Source organism: Micromesistius poutassou (genome assembly GCF_964030765.1).
Source record: "Micromesistius poutassou genome assembly, chromosome: 6".
Lineage (NCBI taxonomy): Eukaryota > Metazoa > Chordata > Actinopteri > Gadiformes > Gadidae > Micromesistius > Micromesistius poutassou.
In genome coordinates, this window is record NC_140276.1 from 19,998,602 (window position 1) to 20,018,592 (window position 19,991).

The 19,991-nt window shown below is 47.7% G+C and overlaps 1 protein-coding gene across 1 annotated transcript; it reads right to left on the minus strand.

The window, feature by feature from the left end:
• Positions 1-4,731: 4,731 nt before the first annotated feature.
• Positions 4,732-19,664, minus strand: pcdh1b (protocadherin 1b). Its single transcript, XM_084469762.1, has 3 exons — positions 18,865-19,664; positions 9,069-9,907; positions 4,732-7,125 (listed from the first exon to the last, which is right to left on the minus strand). Exons 2-3 carry the CDS (start codon positions 9,873-9,875, stop codon positions 4,879-4,881), a joined length of 3,054 nt encoding a protein of 1,017 aa, XP_084325888.1. The 5' UTR covers positions 9,876-9,907; positions 18,865-19,664; the 3' UTR covers positions 4,732-4,878.
• Positions 19,665-19,991: the final 327 nt, after the last annotated feature.

The following is a 19,991-nucleotide window of genomic DNA, read 5'->3' on the forward strand; positions in this document are numbered from 1 at the left end:
TTTTCCCCTAGTTCTCTCTCTGTGTCACTCTTCTCCCCCTCTCTTTCCGGACAACCTTAGTCTGTCTCTCTCCACCCCCTCAGCTCCCCAGCCCCTCCTACTCTCTCTCTCTCTCTCTGTTCCTTCCTGTCGTCTTCAAACATCATGTTGGTTTTTTGTCTTTGTCATCTCTCCCTTTAAAGAACCTCCATGTGACTGCAGAGCATTTAGTGTCATCGGGACTGTGTGCGTGTGTGTGTGGCACACACACACACCCACACGCACACACACTGTGTGCGCGTGGGTGTATGTGTTTGTTGTGCTATTTGTGTGTGTTGCTATGCCACCTGCTCCTAAGATGGGACCGAAGTGGAACAGAATCATGCCTTAGGGCACGCACACATACACACATACATAAACATGCAAACCCTGATACGCTCCCCCATTCACATGTATACACCGACACACACGGACACACAAAAGCTTCAGATAAACATTCTCCTTTGTATTGAGATTTCCAGCAACACGATAGTCAGCCTGTCAAACCATGTGCCTGAAGCAGAGATAGGTAGAGAAAGAGAGAGACAGAGAGTGTTTATGTGAGAGAGTGGGAGAGAGAGTGTGACAGAGAGAGAGAGAGAGAGAGAGAGAGAGAGAGAGAGAGAGAGAGAGAGAGAGAGCAAAGTCTGTTTCCTTTGGCAGAAAGAAATACAAATCTGAGAGGTGTGTTGGAGAGAGAGGGATAGAGAGAATTAATAAATAAAACAGAGGACAGAGTTCATTTCAGCTGTTCTGGGCACCTTTTACCCTTGAGCCCCTGTGACGTCACTCTCCCTATGAACCAATAAGAATGAACTCCGTCTGTGTCCAAGGCCCTTGGCCACACCCACCAGGTGTTGAAAGCACTGCAGTTTCTATTTGTTTCCGAGGGAGGAGGTTAAAGGGACTGGGCGAGGACAGAGAAGAGAGGTCAAGAAGTCCAATTACAGGACAAAGAGGGAAAAATTACAGGGTACCCCCTGTATTCTCCTGTTTCTGTCTCTCTATTCACCTGTCTATCTAGCTCCATTCAGCAGCCTGTCTACCTCTTTATTTCCTGACCTGTCTCTCTATCGCACTCAATTCATATGCCCGTCTATCCCTCTCTCTATTCAACTCCTTGTCTCTCTCTATGTTCACCTGTCGTCTGTTGTTCCTCTCCATTCAGCTGCCTGTCTCTCGCTGTATCCAACTGCCTGTCTATCTTTTTCGTGACCCGTCTGTGTATGTTTCGCTATTCATATGCCTGTCTGTCTCTCTGCTGTCACTGCATACATGTCATGTCTCTATTCATGCGTGTCGCTCCGTAGTACATCAGTCTCTCTGTTACCTTTCTGTTCCCCCCTGAAAACCTGCAGGCCAATGCAACAGACGGGGCCCCAACACACACACGCACACACACACACACACACACACATGTGCACACACACACGCTCGGGAGCAGGTTGATGGCATTGAGTGATGGCTACACTGTGGAATCCGTACCGAGGTAGAACAAAAGCTCTATTGTGACCACGGTGCTGTACCCTGTTGCCTGTGACCGATTTATCTTCCCTCCGTGTCTCCGGCGTGTTTCAACTAGCCCTGACACCGCGAAAGCTTTCACACACTCTCCCACCACTGCTACCTCCACCTCCCCCTCCTCCCCCTGGTCCAGAGACACACATACACCCACACACCACCGCCACTTCTGTGAAATACCCGTCTGATCCTAACTTTAACCACAAGGCGACTAAGTACACCGACCTGCTTTGACGGCACACACACACACACACACACACGAGAAACCAAGCTCTGAAAACCTAAACACATTGTAAGAAAATTTGGCTGAAAAAAATAAAGTTAACTTCAATCGCTACTTCTAATTGGCTCATACAGGCGGAAAGTGACGTAACCGGGAAATAATTCAAGCCAAAGTGAAGCAGCAATTGGTTAGCAATGCGTGTGTGTTGCTGTCCCTGTGGTTTGGTTTTCCATGTTTGGTATGATCTGTGTACAACATTTCCCCACTAAAAAATCTGAAATCAACGAAGCCCCTCGAAAGAAAAATGTTGGCTCAACAGATATGCATTAGAATGGTGTTCGAAGGGGAAGGAAACTGAATAAAAGGAACAGAAAAAAAGGATTCCACGGCGGGGAGCGTGAGGTTTCTTTTGTTGCTTGGCTGATTGCAGCTACATGGAGCCATTTTGAAATTGGTGCAATTTTCACTGATGAAAATGCAGTGAGAAAAGGTGCTAGCAGCCCAGCCCTGTAGAGACCTAATGGCTGCCTAATGCTAAGCTAGAGCAGATCCCGAGCAAAAGAAAGGCCTTCAGACTATACTCAGATGCAGACATGGTAGACAAAGAATGAGAATGATAAAAGGAAAACAAACACTGTCACAGAGCTATTACCATTGGCCACTGTCATAAAAAAAAACTATCAGATATAATGAATGTATTGTTTTACATTTTCATTTTTTTAAGCTGTCTAGTTTTGATTAGCGCCTCCTCGTTTGCTATTCAGTGTTGGTTGGCTGTGTGTTTCTGCTTCTGTTCAACATTAACCAGACATATAACAAACCACACTGATAAAGGACACATTTTGGCAATCAATAGCTACTCACAGACAGACTGCGTAGACAAACATAAAAGCGCCACTCATACTAAGTGAGTTGCCTTGTTGGGTGAATATTATTGAGTCTTGAGTTTGAGTGCATGGTCCTTCTAATACAGTATTCTGGTCAAATAATCAATATATTCTAGCGTTACAGAGTTTTGTTGTGGTGATATCTGCTAGCTAAAGCTGCTAGAGGTTTGCTTCCCTACAACAGCATTCTACATTATCCTTCTAAATAAACTATAGGTAGTCCTATGAGTACAACAAATTTGACAACCCCATTGGTCAGACTGCTACAGATATTGTCACCAGATAAACAGTAACAAATTTAAATACCAGCTATGCTGTTACCGTTACCGGATAGACGATGGACAGGCAGTGACAAATCCCATGGAGAACAATCAAAACCGAGAAGTACAGCATGGAGGTACAAAATGGAGTTGCGGATGATTCATGAACAGCAGCAGCAGGATGTGTGTCATTACTGACAGGTAAGTGGGTGGCGATGGTGTGACTGCTTTGTTTTCATGACTTGCCACTTCCTGAATGGACCCCATGTCCCATTGCATGTCCCCTCCCCCCATGCCCCAAGGGAATGAACAGAGAATGTAAAGCACACATTTGGATAACATGTTTATTGAAGTTGGCTTTGAAATCTGTGGAAAAGACACACGCTCACACACTGTACATTTTCCACTCAAATACACAGCTTTCGAACATAGCCGGGAAGACACAGTAGCATGAAAAACTGATACAATCTTTCAAAAAAAAAGATTAAATGAACTGATAACGGGAGAATTGGCAGGTAAAACATTCACACACACACTCTCACTCAGACACACATACTCAGACACTCTTACAGAGTATCTTGAATTAAACATTTCCATTAACCTTAGCCAACCCTCACGAGGACAACGCCTGACCTAGACCTCAACCACATCTGTATGGCAGGTATGCTAGCAGTAGTGATCCCTAGCTCTCTGGCTAACAGAAACCGAACCACCTAAGGGTAATGAACTACATATGACGTCTGGTAACATTTGCAATACTGCCGGAGTACAAGTGTGTGCATTCGTTTGTACATGGTATGAAAAAATGTGTGTGTGTGCATTTTCTTTGGTACAGCATATTTCAACGATGATCACATGTCATTAGAACACAACTGAGTGAGGACGTGAAGTATCAGCGAACAGGCGTTTTGTGTGCCAAAGCCAACACACACGAACCAAAACAGCATAATTAAACAAACAAAAGAAAAATCACAAGAACCAAAAAAAATAGTTTTGTTATTCACATATGTACAATTTGCATAAGACTTCACTTTGATTGTCACCGGCTTGCTGTGCGAGGTGCGTCTTTTCATACTTGCCAATCTACCTCTCTGATTTCACAGTAGACAACATCATCCACCACCACAAACACTGGGCCTGTAACGTCAACGCTCGCCGCAAGAACCACAGGCCTCACGCATGGACCCTCTTTAGGGGCTGAAGTTAACGACCCTCAGCGTGTACATTAAATAGTAGCAAGGCACTATGGGTAGAGGCAAAGTCATCGCCTGGAATTGCCTCCCATTAATTTGTGCAAACAATTGACTTTAGCCCTGGCGAATGGAGACAGCATAATTAAAAGCTATATTTCAGTAAAGCTGACGGGTGCAGTGGCGACAGATGTTAAGAAATGGCGTTAATTGTACCTTTCCTTTATTCGATTGTTTGACCGTGAAACAAGCGCCCTCTTCGGTTTGGTTGATCAACGATATAAACCTTGGGTCCCTCCCTTCATTCAGAGACCAACTGTCTTAAGTCCAGCAGAGTTGGTCCTCACCCACATAATAAAATGCCTTTGAAATTCACAGTAGCTTTCCTATCTCAGATTAAGGAGCCGCTCGACGTGGAGGGAATGTGATTGAGACCAAAACATTCTGAATGAATGAGAATGAATGGAACTTCATGACGGCAACAAAGGTTTGGAATCAAAACTTTGGAAAATAAAAATCTTTAAACTCCTTCATGTCATCCAGTGTGAAAAAAGTGAAACATAAAAATAAACAAAAAAATAACAGACAGTTGATGATGTATTATGAATTAATAGAAGCTAACAACAGAAAAAAAAAGTCATGAACTCAAATGGTGCACAGAACCAAAATAAAATGTTGATCAAAGAAGCTGAAGAGCGGTGGCTGTGAACTATGGGGCAGGACAACGGATAGACAAGGTAATCAGTGCAGTGTTGTGAGTGCCAACCAGTCCCCTATGTCTACCACACCTGATTGTCCCACGTGATGTTCCTGTTGTACCTTGTGGTGTAGTATTCGCCTACCTGTTTGCTGCTGTATTTGGGCGGGTTTGCCTTGTAGCTGTAATCCGAGTATTGGTCGGACCCTGTGGAGGTGTTGTCTCCCGTCCCCACAAAGGTGTTGGTGGCCGGGAGGTCCTGGACAGCCTGGTGCTTCTTTGAGGCCGAGGGGGACTGGGGTTGGAGCTGAATGGAGGGCAAGGGTGAGTTTGAGCGGTAGTGCCTGCCCAGATCGGGGCTTCCTGGCGGGTAATTTAGGGGCAGGTGGATCCTGGGGCTGTCGTTGACGTTTTCATTGATGAGGTTGAACTTGAGGCCCTTCTGGAGGCTTGCTTCCTCATCCTCCTCCAGGGGCTTGGCTGGCTTAGGAGCCTTTCCCTTTTTGCTCCTTTTCCCCTTGCCATTTTTTGGACCCTGTTTGGGTGCGAACAGGTCCTTGTTCTCCTTCTTGCCAGGCTGGTAGCCACTCTTTGCGTCCTTCTGCAGTCGGTGCCGAATTACAACAACGGCTACAATGACAAGAATCACCCCAGCGATCCCCGCCAGGATGGCATAGAGGATGTTGTTGCGTTGGCTGTGAGCATACTCGGGGTCCCCAGCAATGTCCCTGTCTAGAGGGGTGTAGAGACTGTGTCCCACCAGAGCCTCTATATGGGTGACGTTTCCAATGGTGTCATTGACGAATATGTGGACCAGGGCGGTGGTGTGGCGGGGAGGCTTGCCTTTGTCGCTGACCCGCACCACCAGGCGATGCAGCCCATTGTGTTTGCGGGCAAATTCCTGTGCCAGGGTGACTTCACCGCTATTGGGGGAGATGTGGAACAGGTTGTATGGGTTGCCACCGGTGATGCTGTAAATGAGCTCCGCATTTTGACCAGAGTCCATGTCCTCCGCTTCAACTACCTCCACAAGGGCATCTGGGGCCGTGACCGGTGCAAGGTACTTGTACGTGGAGTTTGAGGGTTTGGTTACGTAAGGGGCGTTGTCGTTTTCATCAAGAACATTGATGGTTACCCCCACATAGGAGGAGCGAGGTGGATCTCCGGCATCAACTGCCCTGAGCCGGAAGGTGTAGGTGCTCTCCTTTTCCCGATCGAAGGAGAGGCTGGAGAGGATTGTTCCGGTGCCGTTTTGGATGACAAATTTGCCGTTGTCTGGCTCTACATACAGCCTGACTCTGGCATTCTCCCCTTCATCTGCATCAGTGACAGTTACCACGCCAACTGGGTTGAGTGGGGCCATGTTTTCAATGACCGAGAAGCTGTATCCGCTCAGCATGAACTTTGGGTCATTGTCATTGCGGTCCAGAACATTGACCACAACGGTGGCTGTGCCTGTTTTGCTTGGCACACCCTTGTCGGCTGCGGCCACGTGGAACTGGTAGCGTTGGACTTCTTCACGATCTAGCTGGTTCTTCACACGCACCTCGCCAGTGTTTACATCAATCTCAAAGAGCTTGGATGAGGAGGATTCAACGATGCTGTAGCTCAGCTCTGCATTGGTGCCACTATCAGCATCAGTGGCCATCATGTCAAGGACCTTATCTCCGGGCTGGTTACCTTCTGCAAAGTCCACCTCCAACAATGCTGGGGAAAAGTTTGGCATGTTGTCATTCATGTCTGTGACCTGGACCTTCAGAGAATTGGTACTGGACAATGCTGGATTGCCGGAATCCACAGCAACAATTTCAATCCGGTAGTCCTTGACACGCTCGTAGTCCAGCAGTGTGGTTGTCTGCAAGAAGTACTTCCTCTTTCGGTCGTTGGCCGATTCACTGGCCGGTCGAAGCTGGAACGGGACATCACCGGCCACCACACAGGTAACCACTGCGTTCTCCCCCTCATCGCGGTCGGACACCTGCACTAGGGCCACTGGCGTGCCGATGGGCATGTCCTCCGATATGTTGGCCACGCCATCATGGTGGGTAACCAGGCCGATACCACGGATCTCAATGGCTGGCGCGTTGTCATTGTGGTCCCTGACTCTGATGGTCACCAGGACCTTGGAGGTCTTGGCGTTGGGGCCGCGGTCCCTGGCCACGACAAAGAACTTGAGGAAGTTTTCCTCCTCACGGTCGACCTGGCCCTTGACTAAGATGACGCCAGTGGAGCGGTCGATGCGAAGCAGCCTCTGCACTGTCTCGGAGGCTTGGTGGAGGCTGTAGTCAATCTCGCCGTTGGTTCCAGTGTCTGCGTCGTTGGCCCGAACCTGAAGGCAAAGGACGGAGAAGGTTATCAGTAAATGGGGTTCCTCTTAACATGCATCGCATACCAACACCCATGATAGGATTTGTATTTCCACTGATATTGTCATAGTGATTCACTGCTGTTGCCACGGACTAAGACATAATCACCATGGGAACGTATTCAACACCTACAACGCTCCAGGCCAGGTCGGCGTACAGGCCAATGAATCACAACCTCGACGGGGATCAGTTGCATTAACCATTGTATTCCTAACACTGTGAAATGACAATAATAATGATGATAATTTAATGCGATCCTTGTCATTTTGAGACTGCAGGTAAGGTCAGCTCTTTCATTTAAAGTACACATATAAGTCTAAAGAAAAATAAATCATTTCATTTTCATGAATTACTACCAGATGTTAAAGTTCATGGAATTACTTATTATATAGAATATAAATTATCTGTTTTAAAATAAGGGTGAAAGGGAGCATTTAGTCTTTAACATTTAAGAAGCACTTTTTTTAATTAATCACACTCAACCACTGACATGCTTCCACTTAGTAGCAAGAGTGTGACTTGTTCAACATTTGTTAGTTTCTATTTCTATTTTTGTTTAGTTTTCAAAACTTTTTATACAACACAGCCAAGCATATCCAGAATGTGATTTCTGAATTCATATTGTGTGAACTGATAGATCCCTATTGCTCAACACATGTGTTTGCAAGACCTGTTCTAAAAGAATGAGTTTGTTCTCTAGGGTTCACACTGTGCCGCTGGAGGTGACGATAGCGGCACAATAGGAATGATAACACACCTATTGTTCGTTTAAAAACCACCTGGGTGTATCAGGGAACTTTTGGCTTAAAAAATGTCACTATCATCCCACCAGTAACCTCCCACCTCCACCACTCTCTCCACATACTTTCCCCTGGCTCTATTTCTTTGTTTGCAACTGCTACCCAGGCAACGCTAATATTTAAGATAACCTCACCTGAGTTCCTGCATGCAGAGGGTGTGTTGAAATGGGGAGGGGGCGGGGGGCATAAGCTTAGGTATACATTAACCAGATATTGTGTCTTTAGCTTTGGTGGAGCTACACTATGCTGTGTCTCAATCGGACGAATCACGAGGCGGCTACATGTCTCTGATAACTCCCCCCACCAGAGCCAGACTGAACAGGAACAGACACAGCTTAGTCTAGAGTGCTACTCTCGACGTTTCACGGAGCTTAAGAGTATTACTGCCCTGTATGCGACTCATTCTATTTAAAAATGAAAAAAATAAAGAAAAGCTGCAGTTTGTTTCATTCTGCGTAATGTGCCTCTGAAAAGCAATCTTTTAAAAAGCAGCTGGAACAGTGTGACTTACGAGCGAGAGAGCAATCTGTTTGCCCGGGTCAGGTGATATCGCTCCGTGCTCTGCGGCACATCACGCGGAAAAGACGATTGACACGCATTCCACTCAGCCTGCTGCTGACCCGGAGATTAGCAACGTTTAAAACCACGTCTACTCACCTTCCTTCCTTCCTCTCTTCCAAGACACTTCCTGAACCCTGGCCAAACTCCACGCTCGGCCACACAACCGCTTTAAAATTCAATACACAATTCCCCCCACCTGTCGATAATGCACTTGTGTTTTATTACGACTAGTGTTTAAAGTGACATGAGCAGGAGGCAGGGATCAATTTCCAGGCCAGGTGATGGGAAGGATCCCTCCACCTTAACCCCACTTTGAAGCAAAAAAAACACTAGGAGCAGCCCACCCACCTCCTCCCCCCTCCCCAAGAAACAAGGATGATGTTGGTATGAGGAAGAAATAAATGATATATTATTTTTCGCCTTTTCTCCTGGATGCGCCCTCTGTACAATACAGGGGAATATGGATATGTGTGATTGTAGAGTACGTTGGTGTGTTGAGTATGAACGTGTGTATGCAGGGCATCCACTTGCGGGTGTGCACTGACCTGCAGGACTGAGTGGCCTACGGGGCTGATCTCGGACAGCTCCGCCTCATAGTGGTCTCTTTCGAACTTGGGCGGGTTGTCGTTCTGGTCGGTGACGGTGACGCGGAGCAGGGCGCTGCTCGCCCTGGGCGGCTTCCCTCCGTCCACCACGCGGATGTTCAGGTCGTACGAGTCCTTCACCTCCCGGTCCAGGTTGCCCATGACGACCAGCTGCGGCAGCTTCTCCTCGGCGTCCACTGCCACCTGCAGGCTGAAGAGCTGGTCGGCGTCCGGCCCGGTGTTGAGCGAGTACTCGGCCACGCCATTGACGCCCGAGTCCCTGTCCGTGGCCATCTGGATCGAGAAGAGCGCCCCGATGTGGGTGTTCTCCGGGATGGAGAGTGTGAGGATGGGCGAGGAGAACTGCGGCGTGTTGTCGTTGACGTCCAGCACCTCGATGCGTCCCTCGATCAGCCGCGGCCCCGTGCCGAAGCCCTTGTTCATGTCCGTGATGGACACCTCGAACTCCAGGTAGCATTTGTCGCCCTCGAACAGGTTGCGGCAGTCGCGCAGCGTCTCGCGGTCGATGGGGACCTCCGTGGTGTAGATGTCCCCGGACTTGCTGTCCACCCTCAGGTAGGGGGAGCCCACCTCCAGCTTGTAGAGATGCCCGGTGTCTGGGAGCCCGCGGTCGGCCGCCAAGCTGGTGATCAGGCTGTTGGGGGGCTGCTCTTCAGGGAGTCGGTAGAGGATGTCGGACGAAGCCACGCTGCCCGCCAGGAGTAGCACGACCATCAGAACCGGCGCCACCACCGACCTCGGAGCCATGTCTCCACCAGAACAGGAACCGTTTGGAGAAACTGAAGGAGGAGAAGAAGAAGAAGAAGAGGAGGAGCAACAGTTAGCTGGCAGCTAGTTTCGGTCAAGCCTGGTCACGTCATAATGTCCACCCATTGTTTCCCACACAATGTCTTGTATTATTACAGGGGGGCCCTGGACAGTCTAGTGCTTAGGTTGTCTGATTCCCAGCCGTAAGGTTCAGAGTTCGAATTGCAATTTCCAGTCTACCTGTGGGCATCCAAGACCACAATGCCCTAACCTCGACCCACTCATGATTGACTAGTATCTGAGTTCACTGTAAGTGCCTTTGGATAAAAGCCTGAGCTGAAATGAAAGAAATAGTAATGTCTCTTCTTTCCAACAAGATCACGGGTGGAACACAAAAAAAATACTAAAACTATGGAAAAAATAAAACAATAAAACCGTTTTTATACATAAAACAACAAACATGACAGGAATTTCACACACCAGGGATTTGTGGGCAAGGCATATAAATTAAAAAAAAAAACAGGTGAATTTGTTGTTCCTGCAAGGCAGGTGAACAGCGATTTGCGATGACAAACGGTGTGCACGCATCACACCACGGCCGGTCCGGGAGGGGCCCCGGCCCGCCTGTCTTGTGGGACATTATTTAGAGTGCTGTAAAAGACACACTGCTGTGGCCGGCTGCCGCCTCGTATGGCGGGCTTCACGTGCCAACCGCCTCTCCTGACTGAGACCAGCCGGGACGGCGTCACTTGTAACACGCTACTCGTTCATGTCACTGCGGGCAACCATTTTTCATTTATACATTTTTTAAAGTTACACACTCGTTTTGTATGTATTGATATATACGGTTAGTGTTATTGTTGTTGTTATTATTAGCCTAGCTGGCTCTGGAAGACCTAACGCCATCAGCCGTCAACAGGTTTATTTTCCTTCAGCAGTAAAAGGAAAAAAATGGGTGTCCATCAGAATGTAATGGAAGGTGGCTTTAGCATAAAGCTGAGGACTTAAGCTGTCTTATATGAGCTACGTATGTTGTAATCTGGAGTCCAACCTCTGTCACTTGACCCCCCTACACACACACTATGCACACACATCGTAATTCATCACATAGATGTTTGTTGGCGTGGAAGTCTCTAACCCTCTAAGGGGAAACACAGCATGTCAGTGCCGTAAATCTGCTCTTTCTCAGGAAAATATTTCCCATTCGACCACCTTAGTTTGTGTGTGTGTGTGTGTGTGTGTGTGTGTGTATGTGTGTGTGTATGTGTGTGTGTGTGTGTGTGGGTGTGTGTGTGGGTGTGTGTGCGCGTGTAGGCTTCCAAGACTGAACCTGCAGGTCCTCCTTGTTAAACAGCAAGGGTGTCCAATGCATGCAACTAGAGACTTTCACAAAATGCCTTTTGGTCATTTGGTCGTTTGGTCGTTTGAAGGCTCAACACTGTGTTCTGACTCAACGTTTTGAGTTACTCAGCCGGTAAATCAGCCAACTGACAATGAATTAGACCGACTAAAATGTTTCAAAGCGAAGAAAAAAAAAAATATATATAAAACCATACATACATCCTACGCGGGGGTGAATTTTATGTAAAACATTCTACATTGAGGTGCAGTCAGTAGATTGTATTCTGGTAGTGTCATGGCCACCCTGAGTTTGTTTTTTATTAGTTTAAAAATCCTCCTGTCAATGGTTTCCCTTAGCAATGCTGGTTCATTCAGAAATGTTTAAGCTAAGAATGGATTATTAAATGTAGACGACCCTGTTTTGCAGTCATTGTTCGATCCATAGCGTAAGCTTTAATCAATGACGTTAAATTATCAAGTTGTAAGATGGTATTGCCACATCGGTCTTCTCTTTAGGTTTAGTAATTAATTTTTAATTTGTTTCTATATACCTTCAGGCTTTTTGATTTTCATTGCTGTACCATTTTCGCAGGATATTACATATAAAAGATGATATTATGTTTCAGCATCAACCAAGTTCTGTTTGCCTAAGAGTAAGCGAGACGGGCAATGTATATTATTTATGCATATTTGTCCAATAAGCTTCAGTCAACATTCAGTTTAAATGTGGGAAAGTAAACAGATATGAAAAAATTTACTAAAAACAGCCAACACCATGGCGCCATCTTCTTTGACACAAAGTGTGCGTGTAAAGGAAACCAGACTTACCCGAAACTGAGGATGACAGGGATATATCTATCCTGTGGATTCCCATTTGATTTTAGAATATACCGAAGCCCGTTGATATAGCAATATTACATAGAATTAGTGGCTGCATACACACAAGGTCTACGCTACACACACTTATTGCCTGACAGGTTGACTAAGAACCACACACACAGACACAAATACTGTACTGAGATGAGAACTATCGTGTGTGTGTGTGTGTGTGTGTGTGTGTGTGTGTGTGTGGTCCCTCTATCTTGGGACCACAGTGGTGGAACGAGCTCCCTGCTGATGTCAGGACCGCAGAGTCGCTCACCAGCTTCCGCAAACGACTCAAAACCCACCTGTTCAGAGTTCACCTAGACTCTACATAGTCATTCAGTCCCTTATTTGTCTGTTGTACGTCCTGGCACTTAATGAACGCACTTAATGCAGGTTGTATTCATTCATTGTACTTAATTATGTAGCATGTACTTAATTGTGTTGTGCATGCATGTTGTGTAGCATGTACTTAATTGTGTAGCATCTGCAGTAGCTAGCTATCACTGCTGTATACGGGGAATGGGGTTAGCCTGGCGATTGTTAGTACTTGCACTTGGTTCTATGAACATCTTTACTGTACCTACGGCGATATATTGTTTCACTTCTTGACAAATGACAAATGTACTTATTGTAAGTCGCTTTGGATAAAATCGTCTGCTAAATGTAAATGTAAATGTGTGTCCCATATTAATGGTAATAGCTCTGTGTGTGTCTATGGGCTGCATTAGCAAGACACTGTGTTTGTAAATACGGTCATCAGGCCATTGTGGGGTCTAGGGAGGGGGTTGGGGTGACGGCTGGAGCCCAAGGTGGAGGACACATTACAATGGGCCAAAGCTGACCCCACTCCTATTTACCATAAAATAGTTTGCATAAGCCAGTGGGTTAACTTTCAAAAGGAGATGTTGGTGACTTCCACTTCTATGAAACAAAAGGACAAGATGCGGAACAAAATCCGAGCGACTGCTTCTCACGGGCAGGTACAGGTACAGCCACTGTAATTATGTGTGGTATGACATGTGCATAATGCTTTGAATATCTGTCTGATTACGGATCCTTTCTTCCGCTCAGGGACCAACACCTCTCTCCTTTCTCTTTATTCACCTCTGCCTCTCATTCTCTCTCTTCCTGCCTCTTATCCGCACGCTTCCATGGGAGATTAACACACACAAAACCAGCAAAACCGTATTCTGATACACAGACAGTTTCTGTTAGCCTGCATTCCTCTCCCTCAAAAACACACACACACACAGTACACACACACAGACACACACACCGCTTTGACAACACTAGGTCAGCATGACTGTGTGCGTATCTATGCGGGTGTGTGTCATCAATGCTGTCCGACACGTTTTGTCCCACCCCATGTGACACAGTATCGCCTGATGAGTTCCACGACAGACATGCCAAGAACATGGAAATACACAACCTCGCTCCCTCTCTCTTTCCCACTGCCGAATCCAATTACAATCAGCCCCTGATTGAGCGAAGGTGAGTAGCCTGCAAGGTTTGTTTTGCGCCCGAGAGAGAGCTAGAGAGAGCGGGAACGAGAGAGCGAGAGAGAAAGAAAGGAAGGACAGGGAACAGGTTAATGTGTAAGCTGGGAGATAGTACAAGGCCGTGAAACTGGGTAGGTCCGCCCTGTTCCCCAGTGGACTAGTGGCCCCGAGGTAAACAAACACACAGAGGACCGTGTTGACTCACCCAGTCTGTTCATGTCACCATGGCTGACCACATCCAGCACCACCACTAAAACCACCTGCTCTACCACCACTACAACCCACTCATCCAGCCCCACCGCCTCCATCACTATCACCCCCCCCCCACCACCCCCTCTACCACCACTACAACCCACTCATCCAGCCCCACCGCCTCCATCACTATAACCCCCCCCCCCCCCCCACCACCCCCTCTACCACTACCACATCCACCTCCTCTACCATAAATTCCTCCATCACCACCCCCACCACCACCACCATTTCCTTCTACCACCCTCATCGCCAATTCCCCACATCCAGCACCACCACCATGATCAGCTTCACCACCACCTGCCCCCCAACCTCTACAGGAGCATACTACCACAGTGCCAGGGGGGGTCGCATATTAACAACACCGCCTAAACTACAGGCCTACACTGCACACACACACACACACACACCCTATTATGTAAGGAAAGGTAACTCCGGTAGCGGATGTCTGTCAAGCCAACGTAGAATGCAGACACACCACATTGTTTTGTAAATTTCAAGAGCTGAGCCAACACTCTCCTTTGTTACAGTTAAGTCTGTACGAATCACTGTCTTATAGGCAGGGCATCGTCTGCTCGCCTAATCTTAAAATGTAAATTAGAGCGCATAATGTCACCCACACACACACACGTTAAAGTGTAGCAGTGTAAAGTATGTTCTATGAAATCCACATTAAATATGGACATAAGTAAGTTATGAACAACAAATGCATGCAGAGCAACCAGAGACCATTCTGAATCTGCTTTATAGTTGTATGGAAATAACTAGTAGTATATACATATTAGGTAATACAGAACAGAAAATCCAACAATCCTTTCATATTTCTCAGTGTACAATACTCAACTTCATACAAAGTAAGTATGTTTCCCACAGGCATTCCGGTTATGTTCTGCACTATATCCATACAATTACACCCGAAAATAAAAATATACATTCAATGCTGATGTAATATGAGATCATTTGTTGCGTCCAGATTGTATTATTTTATTTTCTATTGTGCCCTGGGAAGCTCATTAGTTGTGTTTGGCCCCTGCTCCCAAAGGGGCCCTGAATACATAAGCAGGTACAGCTGCTCAGTCGGAGTCGGAGACCCACTGCTTACAAGAGGTTCTGTGTCCTCACCGGTCATAATACCTTATTCTGAGGAAGGGAAGAGGAGAGCAGGAGAGAAAGAGAAGAAGGGAGGGAGGATAGAAGTGCAAGGATAGAGGTGTGGTGAGGGGAGATAAGAGGGCAAGAGGGAGAAATACAGAGAGATCGGGAGAAGATCTGTGGAAGGAGAGGAAAGAAGAAAGAAAAGGGAAGAACATAATAATGAGAAGACGACAGGAGGCATGCCGGTATTTATAACCTTTTTCAGAGGTCCTGGTCACCAACGGGCAGCATAGGGGTGCAATAATAGGTCACCGAGCTTGAGCTATAGTGGTGACCGGACGAGCCGGTCGTCCGGTCGGAGGAATGTTTTGTTGTAATGTTGAGAAACATTACAACATTTGTTGAGAAATGTTTGCTGTAAAAATCCGGAGCCAGTGTTACTGGCAGAAGAGTTGAGAAACATACAGAGGCAAGGATGAAAAGTCAGAAGGGGTCACGTAGAGGTAGAAAATCACTAGTTGCAGCTGTCACCCCGCAATTGCCCGCAGTTTGTTTGTTTGTGAGTGTGTGTGTGTGGTCCCCTAACCCCCTCGGCACATTGAGGATTACTCTAATGATTTCGTTCACAGCCTTTGTTTGGTACAGATTAGTCCAAGTAACCCCCCCCCCCCACACACACACACACACACACACACACTTAGACACACACCACACAATGCCTCAACATGACTACAGTAAGGAAACCACCAACTGTTGCAAGTGTTTTTGTTCAGAGTCTCTCAAGGAAGACCAGACTGTGTGTGTGTGTGTGTGTGTGTGTGTGTGTGTGTGTGTGTGTGTGTGTGTGTGTGTGTGTGTGTGTGTGTGTGTGTGTGTGTGTGTGTGTGTGTGTTCTCCATGGCTCCGGGACACATTGGCTGCACACATACCAGTTCACCTTTAAGCCATTGCTCAAAGAGACGAACGCAAATACACAACAGAAATTTGTCAAGTGACACATTGGGCGACCGACAGGTCGGCACCGCCTGTCGTACGGTGCCGACCAACTCGGCAATTGGGTAAACTAAGGGGCAGAGTCAGACGAAAATAAACAGACAGGGGACTCAACAGACAGAAAGACGGACAGAAGGAAGAAATTATTGTGGCAGTTGGGCTGTCTGGGGAGCTGTCAATCACAATCAGCCCTCACAGAAAACTAACGGCGGCGCGGTAGAAACTGGAGGAGCTAGTCTCACAGACAATCTCGCCGGCGCCCCACCCACCCACCCAGTCAGCAGGTGCACCATGCGTCCTGCTCAAGGACCCTTGGCTTAAGAACTCCAACCTGCCTGAGCAGAGAACCCCGTAATAAACAGACCGGGATTAACCCCCGCAGCGGGGAAGGTATTAGAAGATCAAGCGTGCATCTGGCTTCAAGGCTGGGTTATTACGCAAAGAATCTGCTGCAATTGAATAAAAAGATGTTGGGAGAAGAGGCTAGAGCGACTGGTTCAGAGCGACTGGTTCAGAACGAAAAGGCTTTCCACAGGCCACGAATAGATGCACACGCAGGGCCACAACCTTTCTCGTTTTGTTCCTCTGGCGGTCTGTTGCTGCAAACCAAGACGAGGCCAGACTGAAGAAAACATAGACATCTATTGCAGCTTCACACTTCCAACTCAGGCCGTGAAACACAATCATTGGAAGCATGGAAGAGGGCTGACACACTGGGGCGACGGAGGAACTTTGATCACAGGGGCCAGGATTATTTCCATATTCCCCCCCCCCCACAAACACACACGAACCAACAACCATCATCATCATCCCCTACTATTTTAATGACTGCATAAACAACGCTGTTCGCTCAGATCTTTCGTTTTATGCGAGAAAATGTGAAGCACAGGCAGTGAGAGCTGCGCTCGTTTCGCCACTTTATCCGTGTCTGCCTGGTTAATTCGCACCGCAATGGCCACACATCGCTGTGACGGTTTGTTTTATTCGGCCAAATTGAACGGATATGCCTCCTAATGGAAGCAAGCGGGGGAGACCGCGCGCTCGGAATGAATCCAGCCCCGAAACATTAACATGGTGATGTGGTAGAGGGAAAGCAGGACCCCCGGACCCACCGTGAAGTACATTACAAACCAACCGTGCACACGCACACACACACACGCGGACGTTTCTACGGTCACTTTGCAATGCCAGTGCTTTCTTTCAAACCAAAAGACTCCACAAAGTCGGCTGATCTAACTTGTTGTAAATGCACATTCGTTTTGAACACACGACAGGCAGGAGTCATCCGGTTACACAGTACACTTACGGGGAACCTCGGGTGAGACAAGGAGCTCTGCGGAGCGAGAAAACAAACGCAGGGTGGACGTACGGACACCTCCCCCCTCCCCCCGGCATGGCGCACACAGGTCACGATTGGTCAAAATAACCATTCAATCCATTTAACGACATGGTAGCAGACGGTGTCACTATCTCAAAACATTTATTGGAAAAGTAAATACTAGTATAACCCCCGGGTTACATAAGCACAATAAGCCATAGGGCCATCATATTCGACTTTACATATTTTAAGACAGAGATGTAAAGTGGAGATTAGTTAAACAATAAACGTCTTTATAACGTTTTGCATCGTTATGTTTTAGGATCAGAGCACACAGAGTGTAGAGATAACGGAAGGGTCCCTATAGGGAAGGCCCCTATACTGTTTAGCCAAAAGAAAATGGTACTTTAAACAGAGCGTTCTTCGACATACAGACAGTATTTCTCCCTTTCAGTGTTGTTATGTCTGCCTTTTGAAATGCTAATCCACCCCTACCGCCGCCGTGGTCCCGTAGAGGAGCAGGTTCTCCGTGTCCCCTCCCGGTGTCCCAAGGCTGGGAACGAGTGAGGCAGGAAAGACCGGATTCCCCGGTAATGACCCACAGGGTACACACGCACTCAGTCTTCACACATGACGAACACACACAGCACAGTCTGTCATTTCTCAGTCCGTGAAAGTCTTCGCTTTAAGCACCGACTGAGGTTTTGTTTTTTTTAAAGGGCGACTGTCTGCACACTTATTATAGTCCGAGAGCGTTTCGGTGAAACTTGAGGGCCATTCGCAGGGAGCCAGCAGCGCGGCTACAGGTGCCGTCGCCCGCAGCGGATAAACGGACCATTGTTTGGGCTTCTTTTTTACGTCTGCGTCGAAACTGGCGCTGTCGGATGTCCCTGCAGGCAAATAAAAACCCACTCCCTTGCATATAGCCTAGTTAAACCTCGAAGCAAAACGCCCAAACTACAAGCCACTGAAGTGATTTGTTTTTCCTTCTCCCGGACCATACAGATGGTGGGATTGTTGCACCGTTTGGCGTGGACTGCAAATGCAAGACAAAACGGGCCATGTGTTGTAGGTTAAATTAGTTTCTTAATTTAATGTATGATCGATAGGGTAGGGTAATTCTGAGGGTAGACGGTGCAAATATTCACAACACGGTTAGCCAGCAGCGATCCCCATTGATGGGATGTGGATGTGCCGGGCAGCCTGTACTCGCCTCCCCGCTAAACGGGGCTGGTTTCGGCTCACCAACAAGTGTTTTCTCCATCTCCAAATGAGGACCCCATGGATGAAGTCGTCTTATTATATCCCATTGCCAAGAATGTATTGCGAACGTATTGCAACGAAACTGTGTTTCCTATTATAAGCGAGGCTATTTTTTGCATTTGGCTCTATTTAATAGCAAATGCAGTGTTGCACTGTTGCATACATTGCTTTTGAGGAATATTACGTGAGCCCCGAAAAACCTTTAGTTGGAGTGGGGAATTTTTAATGACAACCACCTGAGATACATATTTCATGGAGCCAGGGGTCCATGGCCCCCCCTTAATGACGGACCGGTGTGTTTGCGCACCGGGTAGATAAACGGGGATCAACTGTGCGCTGCGATTCGTGACGAAGAAGTTTGTACCTTGAAACCGGCGAGAGCTGCTCAGTATTCCAGCTAGGGAGAGTCCAACCGGCGTCCAATGCTCCAGCGCTGCTTCGAAACGCCACTTCGGCCGTGCCAAAAAAAAAACACGACGCACAATTAAGGATCCACTATATGTCGCCTGCACAGAGAAAGTCTCCTCCACACGCAAAATAAAACATCCAGCGCCCCGGACCCAAAACCCCTGCGACGATTATTCCTTCGGATTCCACCGAAGTTCCAAATCCTTTTTTCAAAATTCTCTCGCTGAGTGGCGGAGAAGTCGGAGGGATTCTCCTTTAATACGCAGGAAAACGCTTGTCCGACGGGCTGTGCCGCGGTATGACGACCGTCGTTGACGAGAGACCGGCTTGTGCGGGAGTTCCGTCCAGTCCGGTCTCACAGCATTCCCGGGGCTCGAGAGGCTACTTCACCGGGCGCCTTCTTCTGACAGCAGCATCATCATCATCATCCTCCTCCTCCTCCGGCTTGCAGGTAGAAGAGTGGAAAAACCGAGGAAAACACGCACTAAAAAAATGAAAGAATTAGAAATCACCCAATCTACGAGCAATGGCCGGTAGAGTTACCAGCGATCACCCTCAGTCCTCAGACAGTCCTCTGTGCCAGTGGGCTTGGGTGCCACAAACTCTCCTCCGCGCGCTATACGGCTCACTTGGCGCGGTGCTGTGGGTGCTGTGCGTGTGCAGAGAGAGAATGGAGTGGTTCCAAACGATTGCGCGCTCCCTTCCCCTCTCTCACTCACTCTGGTCGTTTCTCTCCCTCCCTCCCTCTCTCTCAGCGATCCCCTCCCTCTCACACACACGCACACACTCTATTCGCTCTCTCTCTCTCTCTCTCTCTCTCTCTCTCTCTCTCTCTCTCTCGCTCTCTCTCTCTCTCTCTCTCTCTCTCTCGCTCTCTATACTGTCCTGTCATATACTGTAGCGGGGGGCGGGGCCAGCAAGCGACTCCAAAGCGTCAAGTGTGTGTAGATATTACTTTTGTTTTTGGGATGGGAACTTTTTCGTATTCCATACAACACACGATTAAAAAGCTGGACATCCTTGTTCTGGCTAGATAAGGATGTTGGAGTTGGAGGAGGAGCAGTCCTTGAGAAGGACCGGTCA